The sequence below is a fragment of the Urtica dioica genome, chromosome 9 (assembly GCF_054948205.1).
Source record: "Urtica dioica subsp. dioica isolate 48M chromosome 9, U.dioica_male_clone48M_v1_H2, whole genome shotgun sequence".
Taxonomy (NCBI): Eukaryota; Viridiplantae; Streptophyta; class Magnoliopsida; order Rosales; family Urticaceae; genus Urtica; species Urtica dioica.
The window spans coordinates 23693215-23704073 of NC_142764.1; the positions used below are offsets into that span (position 1 = coordinate 23693215).

At 39.4% G+C, this 10859-nt stretch overlaps 1 protein-coding gene across 1 annotated transcript; it reads right to left on the reverse strand.

Moving 5' to 3' along the window:
• Positions 1 to 957: 957 nt before the first annotated feature.
• LOC149385980 (CBS domain-containing protein CBSX5-like) lies at positions 958 to 2511 on the reverse strand. Its single transcript, XM_089626605.1, has 2 exons — positions 2186 to 2511; positions 958 to 2048 (listed from the first exon to the last, which is right to left on the reverse strand). Exons 1-2 carry the CDS (start codon positions 2509 to 2511, stop codon positions 1211 to 1213), a joined length of 1164 nt encoding a protein of 387 aa, XP_089482731.1. The 3' UTR covers positions 958 to 1210.
• Between the last annotated feature and the right edge of the window lie 8348 nt (positions 2512 to 10859).

Sequence of the window (10859 nt, forward strand, 5' to 3'; positions counted from 1 at the left end):
TAAAATAGTGATTCAAAACTTACATCAAGAAAATAATTGTCTACAAATTTTGGTCTCTTTTAACAAAATAGTCAAATTTTAGCATTGTCTGCAAAAATAATGACAACGTTAATAAAAATTGAAATCTGTATAAAATATATTTACCCCATGTATAGATTATAATACATACACAAATTTTTTTATTACAGTGCTTGATATTTGCGAATTTTATAAGCTTTAGTTATTTTGTTAATTTTACACAAATATTAACCATCTTACAATGAGAGAGTTAGGCATATGACCACTTTAGACTCCTTACTTTAAAATTCTAATTTTTAATTATCTTAGAATTGAGAAAATAGCCTAAACTAAACTAAGACAATTTGCGTACGACATATTTATATGAGACATATGCGTGAAATGAGTTATTTTCTTTATATATAAATAATTAGACTATAATTTTAATTGATACTAGTCATTCACTTATTATATAATTTCTCCTTTTACAATTGTGTTAATTTTTGTTTGTTATTCAGCTAGAAAATATAAACAAGTATTTGGTAAATAATGTGCCATCAATACATTGGTTCGATACTGTAAATAATAATATCTAGCCTTGCCTTACCCTTCCGTTCCAGATAAAAGCATATTCCAGGCCATTTAATTTCTTGTGGTGCGGATTCAGTTACATAAGTAACATTGCTATCTCTTTTTCTATAAAATAAAAATAAAAATGAGGAAACATTGCTATCAGCCTCATAATTTTTTGTGGTCTTCATCTCGGTTTTAAGATTTCTTCAGATTGCATTTGCATTGCATGTAATAAGATTTAATAATATTTTATTTTTTCAAATGTATTTTCAAAATACTATTTTGTAGGCATTTTACCCATATGCATATATACCCGGTGCAATTTAAACAAATAATAACAAAAAAATAATAATATTGAAGTGGTACGCATTAAAAGTCCTCGTTCCTACTTTTTTTGGTCTTGCTCTTGAATTTAAGAACCTTCATATTGCATGCACTGAAATGAAACCAAATCATACACGTACGTACTTGAGCATAATTAATTAATTAAAGCCGTAGAGTATCTTTTTCAATAACTGCCGGAGAAAAAAAAAGCATTGTCCACCATCAACACTATTTACTTAAAAACTTTTAATATTTTTTTGCTCTCGCTCATAATAATCACACACTCTTGGTCTTGGGCTCTCTCTTCTAACTATTACTATGACATGGAATTCAAACGCTCCCGGAATACTTTCAACATCCCGGCGAACGTGACAATTCCGGCCAACTTCCCGTCGTCCTCCACCACCCACACGTATCCCGACCGGTGCGCCAGCGCCTGAATCATCGCCGCCGCCAGCGAGCTCCACGGCCGACACACCACCGCCTCGCACTGCCTCACCACGCTCCTCCCCTTATTCCTCCTCCGCCCGCCGGAAAATTCCTCCTCCGACGAGCACGACGACGTCAGCGAAGAAGACGACGACGTCAGCGACAGCAAACCCCCGATCTCATCCTCCTCCTCCTCCTCGTCCATCCAATCCAAGGCCGCCACGTGTCCCCGCTCCTCGAGCCGCTCCCTCACCGCCCTCACGAGATCCTCCGGCGGAGCCGCCTCGCGCCTCACGAACGCCATCACCTCGCCGGCCGACAGCACCGCCAGCGCCGCCGCCGCGCCGGAATATTCCTCCCCGAGCGAGTCCAGCGCCGCGGGAGAGATCTCCCCGAGAAGCCGGCCCTCCTCGTCCACCACCGCCACGGCGCGGAGTGCCACGTGGCCTAGGGCTGACGTGGCGGGGGAGTCGTGGAGGAGTACGGTGGATTCGGAGTCGACGAGGCCGAGGGAGGCGAGGGATGCGGCGGCGGAGCGGCTGAAGAGTCCGATGCAGTTTAAAAGGTAACGGATTATGTCTTCCTGAGTTATCCAGCAATACTCTTTCCCGTTGTGCTGGTGATGATGATGATCACCGTTCTTCTTCGTCTTCTTCCAGAAGCTTCCGATTGGGATCACTATGTTCGTCGCTCCTTCGAGTAGCACATCAATCGCCTCCAGAAAACTGTAATTAAATTCCAGGTTAGTTCTCTACCTGAATGGATTACATTTTAATCGGAGAATTTTGCTACTTCGAAAATTAGGTTATAATCCATGACTAAAATCTGAGCGGAAATTAGAAAACTCAAAATCATTGGTTACCTGGCGTTAGGTTCAAGATGGGAGACGAGGCCGGAGGGTTTGGGGAGGATATCGGAGATTGGAGACTGAAGCGCGGTGGCCGGGGAATTGAGGCTGTCTTCCCTGGCGAGGAAACACACGACGTCGGAGACGGAGACTTTTCCGACGCAGCGGCAGTTTCCGGCGGCGGAGGCGCAATTGCAGGTCCAGACGCTGAGAGAGGTCTCGGCGAGCGTCTTGAGCGCCGCGAGAGCTTCGGCGACCGTGGCCGCGGCGGAGATCCACCTGATGGCCGGCTTTCCAAGGCACAGCTCCGAAATGTCCAGATTCAGGATATTAGCTGCCATGCACTGATCGGACGACGACGATGAAGCTTCGATGATGAGAGAGAGGGAGAGAGGAGAGAATTACTTTGAGGGTTTTGATATATATATATATTTTTTTTGGGTGTTTACGATATATGTTTGTTCATTTGGTTTCTGGCGTCTCGTTATTTATATATGTTTGTTCCTAATTTTTTGTTATAATAATAAAAAGAATAATAATAAATTGGAAGAAAGAAGATGGGAATCCACGTGACAGGGTTTACCGTGAATAGCCGGTCATTCCGGTATTGTTATTATAATTTGTTGAGTTGGTACCGCGTTCTATTTCTGTCTATATGTATGAATTTATAAATGTGAGTATATTCTGGATTTTAAACTTTTTTTTTTTTTTTGACACGTTCTGGATTTTAAACTTAATTAGGGTTTAATTGGTCATAGGCTGAATATTTATTATAAAGGTATTATGTGGTAGAGGTAATTTCAAAATGGTCCGGGCGAGTTTCACTCGTATATACAGTCTTACAGTAAACAAATTGGTGCGAAAATTATATGAATGACGCCATTCATTTTGATAATTTGATTAATTTAACCTCAAAAACTTTGGAACAATTAAAAAATTATAAGAATGACGTCATTCATTTTGAACAACAAAGAACGATTAACCAAGTTTAACAACAAGTTTTCCAACAAACCTTATAAGGAGCTCTAAAAACCCTGAATAGTCGTTTGAACAACGAGTTACATTTATGCACCATCAATACTAAGATGAGTATGTTTGTAACAATAAAATAAACAATGGGTTAGTCTTTCTACTACAAATAATATTATTATTTTTTTCATTCAAACAATAAGAAAAAATAATTAAGAAATATTTATGGTAACCGTTCGAGCCGATGAAATTAGAGAAGTAAAGATTTTAAATAAGTACTTGTACTTCAAGTGGGCGATGACATTACTCATATTTATGGTCTTGATGAAGTCATGGCCGGTGAATTAGTAGAATTTGAAGAGGGTACCGTAGGAATTGCTCTCAATTTGAAATCAAATAATGTTGGTGTTGTATTAATGAGTGATGGTTTGATGATAAAGAGAGAAGTTCTGTAAAAGCAACAAGACAGATTGCTCAGATACTAGTAAGCGAGGCTTTTTTGGATCGTGTTATAAATGCCCTGGCTAAACCTATTGATGGTGGAGGTGAAATTTCATCTTTTGAATCCCGTTTAATTGAATCTTCTGCTCCAGGTATTATTTCGAGACATTCTGTATATGAGCCGCTTCAAACAGGACTTATTGCTATTGATTCGATGATACCTATATGACGTGGTCAACGAGAATTAATTATTGGGGACAGGCAAACAGGTAAAACAGCAGTAGCTACGGATACGATTCGTAATCAACAAGGGCAAAATATATTATGTATTTATGTAGCTATTGGTCAAAAAACATCTTATGTGGCTCAGGTGGTGACGACTTTACATGAAAGGAGGGCAATGGAATACACTATTGTGGTAGCTGAAACGGCGGATTCGCCGGCTACATTACAGTACCTTGCTCCTTACACAGGAGCTGCTTTGGCGGAATATTTTATGTACCGCCAACAATACATTTTAATCATTTATGACAATCCCTCTAAACAAGCACATGCTTATCGTCAAATGTCTCTTTTATTACGAAGACCACCGGATCGCGAAGCTTACCCCGAAGATGTTTTTTTATTTGCATTCACGTCTTTTGGAAAGAGCTGCTGAATCAAGTTCTCGATTAGGTGAAGGAAGTACGACGTTAAATGTTTATTCAATATTTAATTATGAAAGTTATCAGCGGTAAATTTTGATTGTTTTGCATCCAAAATGAGTTGGGATTTAGGATCCAAAATGAGTTGGGATTTAGGATCCAAAATGAGTTGATTTTATCTAGGTAGGTGAATTTCTAGATAAAACTCAGCTATAGGAATGTGCGGATAGCAAGGTTTTAAAGAAGAATATATGATCCATTAAATATAGGCTTATTATAAATAATATCAGGAGCTTAAAATTTGTGTGTAGTTGAATTTTTTAAATAAAGCAACCGCTAATTTAAAGTATATCACATACTATATATATGTTTTTACAAGAGACAAATAACGGTCTCGTCAAATTATTATTAATATCAAATTTATTAAAAATAGAGGTCTAAATCATAAGTTATACATTTTATTAGACTTTAAGAACTGGATTATAAACATTTATTTTACTTATAAAAATTGTAATTATTAACTTTACTATACACACCGAGAAGTGCACATCCAAATATCTTGTAAATAAATAGGTAATTTTACAAGTTAATGAAAGCAAAAAAAAAGTAAAATAAAAAAAATAAAATAAAAACAAACAAACTCCACGTGAAACACTTAAAAATTAGAGAATTAGTCAATTAAAGCAGTTAGTTGAAACATCAAACTTAGAATCCGGATTTTTTTTAATAACAGATTTTTTTTATGTATTTACTATATAATTGGTAGATATAATATATATATATATATATATATATATATATATATATATATATATATATAATATACACAAACACACACATACACATTTAAACAAGATAATCAATGGGTAAGTAAGACTCTAGAAGAATGGTCCAAGATGCGGTATACATGAATCCCATGACAACCGTTTTCATTATTATTATTTTTTTTTTCATCAATGATAACCTATTTCACACTTGCACTTTGGGGATTCTATTTTTTTTAGAAAAAAATTAGGTAAATAATCGACTAAAACATTTAAAATTACTATATAGTCAACGTTTCGTAAATCTTAAATAAATAGCTATAAAGATGATGTGATCTAATAAATGAAGTTGATATTTACCTAAGATTTAGGTCTGTAAATATATAAAAGTGACTATTTACTTAAGATTTATGAAACGTTGACTATTTAGCAATGTCAAACTGTAAATGTGACTATTTATCTAATAGAACCTTTTTTAAGGGAACGATTGGTGGTACTTGATCTCGGGCTTGAGACCATCCACGCACTTTCCATGACAAAAACGTCGGGAATAGGAGCCAACAATTCCATGAGATGGAATCTCCGAGTGTACTCTTGCACACAATCGTCTCTTGAACTAAAGCACTCCATTGCTCGTGTAATGTACCCCATTGCCCCCTCCGAAAATAGAGGAGAAGGTGAAGCTTCATCGCTTCCCACGTGTCAAACACCCGAGTCTTTTCCTCATGTTGGAACCAATTGAGGGCATCACCATCAAGAGCTAAAATCGCGTGTTTGAGTTTTTCCTCCTCGTACAATGCGTACTAGGCAGAATACCATTCCACCTTCACAAGCCACACGTCTAGGTTAGAGCCATCGAATATGGGAAGTTCTGTTAGGGCTGAAACTGGATCGGTTCGGTTCGGTTTCTTACATTTTTTATATCCGAATCCTAATATTCGGTTTTTAAAAAATTCGGTCTAATATCCGGTCCAGTTTAGTCTAAAACCGAAATTCGGTTATCCGGTTTCTTAAATCCAATATCTGGTCCAATATCCATTTTTCAAAATTCGGTTATCCGATTCTTTAAATTTCGGATTCAGATTTATATCCGGTTTAAACAAACCGGCTATCCAGTTTTTAAAATACATATCTAGTTCTAAAATTATTACAATGATTTAAATACGAGTACAAAACAAGTCATATAAAGCTCTAAAATAATAATTCATAGTCTAAAAAATAAAAAAAAATAAAAGTTAGGTAAAAATGTTGTGAAGTTGTTTTTTTTTTCTTTTCAAAATCATGGTCTAGGTGGTTATGAAAGACCTATGTTTAATTATTTTTAAATTAATTTTTTAAATAAAAAAATTCGGTTACATAACCGATATCCAAATTTGTCTAAAATCAAATCCGATATCCGGTCCAGTTTTTGAAACCGGATCGGTTATCCGACTCCGAATTTCGGTTATTTGACGTGGCTCCAGATTTCGGTTTCGGTTCGGTTTGGATATCGGTTTTATCCGATTTTCGGTTCGGTTTTGTATAGCCCTAAGTTATGTTGTGAATTAAACATCCCTATAATCGCTACGGAAAATAAGCAGCTACGTTAACAAGCTAATTATTTATACGATTATAAAAACAAGATATAGATTAACATATTTGAATAGAATAAACTATAGAGAGATTCAAGAAACCGTTTAAAAGACGAGTTTTCAAATTACTTACATGTTTCGCAATCTGCTACAGACACTATAATTGAGTTCTTCAAGATCCCGTTATGAGCTCCAATAACTTGATCTTATAGCTTTAGCTCTGTTCTTCACTTCGGAAATGACGACAGGACTCTCGTCGTTTGGATATCTAGAGATGATACTGTAATCTTCTGAAACGTAATCTCCGGATGGAATAAAAAGAAAGTGTGGGTTCACTCGTTATCTCACAACGAATCTGATTTAGAGATTCTGGTCGTGTCGTGTTTTTGGGATTGGAATCACGAATTCCGAGGGAGAGGGAGAGAGAGAAGAATTCGGCCACACTAGGTGTGATGGGCGAATTTTTGGACTTCTCATGTGTATCTATTGTGTTCTACTTGACCCCTATTTATACTGGTAGAATAGAGATATTCTAGAAAGCTCATAGAGATATTTTATTCTCCTTTATTCTTTCATATTTTGTAGTTAAGCATGAACTATTGGATCTTGACTACAAATCTTACTTTTTCTCTCATCCATCTGATCAGAATCTATGATATTATATTTCCTTATTTATCTACATTTAAGGAATCTACAAATCCAACCTCCCGGGGTAAGCTCCATAGGGCGGCAGTGCCTCAGGCTAGTAGTTCCCACCCCTATCCCGCGGGTCAGTCGCGGTTCGCGAGGCATAGCCTTGGTGCCCCTCAGAGATCTGGGCCAGACGTCATCGATTGCTCCCCAACCCGACTCGAGTGGCCATTATACATGTATGGATCTGAGTCATGGTCGCACTCCAGCTCGTGTCGGGTCGGAACAAGGCACCCCGTGCAATGCCTAGAGCCTCCGCAAAATCCACATTCGGCGCAGTTAGGCCTCTTCTTGCTTCGCCGGGATCTTGCCAGGAATACCCTCTACTATGGCTCTGTGCAGAGTCACTCGGGAGCACGGCCTTCTACTTCCCCGCGTCGCCTTCTGTCGCCTCTGTGCGCAAAAAAAAGATCTGTGAAACTAGGGTTTCGCTTAGCTTTTGGATCTCTTATGTCGCGCCGCCACGTCGATCTGAGGTTTCAACAAGTGCTCGAACTTCTCGTCCAAGCTCATCTTCAATCCATCGAATGATTTCTTCATTGTCCCGATCTCACTATCCATGGTTTCGATCCTTCCTTCCCTGGCCTCCATTCTCAGCACGTTTGTTTTCGACACCGTCATCGAGGAACAAACTACTCTGATGCCACTTGATACACTCTGACTCATATTCGTCAGAACGAAGCTGCAACGTCGCTGAAATCGTCGTCACACCTGCGTACTCACCTGCAACAGTTCGATCTTACACTCCATAGTCAAGAATATTATTCTATAAATGTATATGGATTTTGTAATCAGATCAGAGTGATTATGTAATAATATATATATACGAGTCTTTATAATAGATATAAGTAAACAATTCCAATGAGTGACACACGAAGATTAAGAAATCGTATTGAGTACTCTTCTTGATTATCGCTTTCAATGGGAATTAGAATACAAGTCTTACATATGAACGTTCGAGAGGTTCATTCTCTCCAAGGAAAGGCATAGTCAATACATGATTTCTTTGATGAAATGAAATAGAGCAATTCCAATAATACTTAAAGGTCTTGCTCATTTCCTACCACATCACCAGTCTGAGCCCACCAACATTAAGCCACCCTAGAATAGGTGACATGTATAGGAGGCCTAACACAAACCCGTCAACCAAGTCTGAGTAAAAAGAAGACCTTTTATCGTCAAACAATTACTACATTATTAAACAATTGGTTAAATATTCTCCTAGATATTTATGATAGAATTTTATTACAAATCATACTAAACTCCAAAATCAGCGAGAGTTCTACGAATGCAACATTTTTCATAATTTGTTTATAAATTGGTTACGAAATATAGTGGGTGAGAAAGTCGATCTGTTGCCGCATCTCCTGTAGCTCGGCTTGTTGAGCGTCCATATAAGCTCACATCTCGCTAACCAATGGATCAGTCTGAGATGACGAACTTGACGAGCCTCTATCTAGCGCTTGGACCACACCCAGCGATGACCTTGGCGAGAGGGCAGGGACGTCGGGGGAGGGCTGGGCCGATGTGGGTTGGGCCGAGGACGGCGATGGGGCTGGGACGTCCGTCGGGGGCTGGGCCGATGAGGATTGGGCCGAGCGTGGCGGTGGCAAAGAAGCAGGGAGGTCGGGGGAGGGCTGGGCGGCGGCACTGGTCGGAGAGATAGAGTGAGATTGAGAGAGAGGGTGAGACAGAGAGAGAGAGAGATGGTTCATGGCTTACCGGAGTCGGCCGAGGAGGGCTCGCCGGAGGAAGACGCCAGCGTGGTTCACGGCGGAGGGCTGGGCAAGGGGCTGGAGCTTGCCGAATAGGGTTTTTCGGAGGAGGACGGCGTGGTTCACGGCGTCGGGTGGCTGCGAGCGAGGCTGGGCCGATGTCGAGTTGGCCGGAGAAGATGTTGCAGAGAGAGAGACAAAGTTGCAGACATAGAGAGAGGGGGAGTTGCAGAGCTTAGGTGGAGAAATCGGGCGAGGAAGAAGAGAGCTCGAGCATTTATAATACCCTAAGATTATTCGGTGCGATGCCGTCGCACCGAATATGCAATTACATAGCGAATAAATTTTGGGGGGATTACTCTGACCGTTTTAAATTTTGAAATATTTAGGTGCGACAGTTGTCGCATCTAAAGGTATTAGGTGCGACGAAATCATACCCGGTGCGACAGTGTCGCACCGAATACCACTTAACTTCAGCGAAATATTTAGTTATCTGGATGGGTATCTGGTGCGACATGTCGCACCTAATATGTGCTTAGGTGCGACAAGTCACATCTAATACCCTTTCGGATCAGAAAATTAAATTTGTAGTAGTGTATCACACCTCAAAACAAAAAGAGGAATGATCTATTTCATTTCTCTCTAGAATTGAAGAATAAATATTTTTTTTCTCTCTCTCTCTCTCTCATATTGCTTTCACAAACAAAGGCTAGACTACGCCAAATCACATTCCCTCTCAAAAGGTGTCCAAGAACTTGAGAAATCTAATTCTTTTGTTCTTTACTTAATAAGAGGAACATTCCAAAATATATCACCCTTTGTATCTTCTCTTTCAGCTAAGGGAAACGAAGGGCACGGCGAAACACACCACCCACGTCGAGTTCCCAAAGGTCTCCATCACGGTCGTAACACTATATCCGACCCGTCACAATCCATTCGGAACCATAAGAGATTTGACACTTTGCAACCCAAGATCAAGACACGTCTCAAGCTCGCACCCCGACACGTGTCCCTTGAATGTTGATCTAAAAAAATGCATTAACAGAGATTATTATTAAGTTTTTTTTCGTTCTATTAAATCATTGACACTCTCTCTCTTTCTCGTCATTCTTTTGGTCTCTGAATCTCAACTTCGTACATGTCCATCACCACCTAATCATATAGGATTTGGGGGTATTAATCTACAAATACAAAGAGCCTTAATATTTTAAGGGTGGTGCGGCTATTTAGCCATTTTAAAGTTTAGGTTTAGCAAAATAGTCAAGCTTTTCAAAGTTGATGCAAAATAGCAAAAAATTGACTAAACCCCCAAAATAACCACACTCCCTTATCTTCTATTTGCTCAGTAATCCATTTGCAGATTCACCGCCGTACAACCATGACAGAAACTCCTTCTATCTCCATGCTCTCGCCGTTGAACTTGCTCGCATCTCCCACTACTCAAGGAAGCTTCTGGTCAACTCTTCTTCCCCAACTCCACAACCATTCTCGGCGGATAGCCGGCGAGTGGTAGCGGAAGCACATTCGATGTCAACGTGATGATGGTCCTCTCGGTCCTTCTATGTGCCCTAATTTGCCACCCCAAACACACCGTAGCTCCGATCCGCCGCAACCAGAATGAAGAAGATTTCTTCGTATCAGTCGCGAAGCAGGCAGTTCGTGTTCGATTGCCGTCGGAGATCGTCCTCGAGTTTTTCTGCATCTTCTTCTTCTGATTTATCGCACAGTGGATTGAAATTTTTTAAAACATAATTAAATTTTTTGACATCTTATTCTTCTTTCTTTTCTTCTTCTGATTTATCACAGAGTTGATTAAATTTTTTGAAAGTGGGAATAAATTTTTTGACATATTATTCTTCCTTTTCTACTTTGGTTTATCGAAGAGTGGATTATAT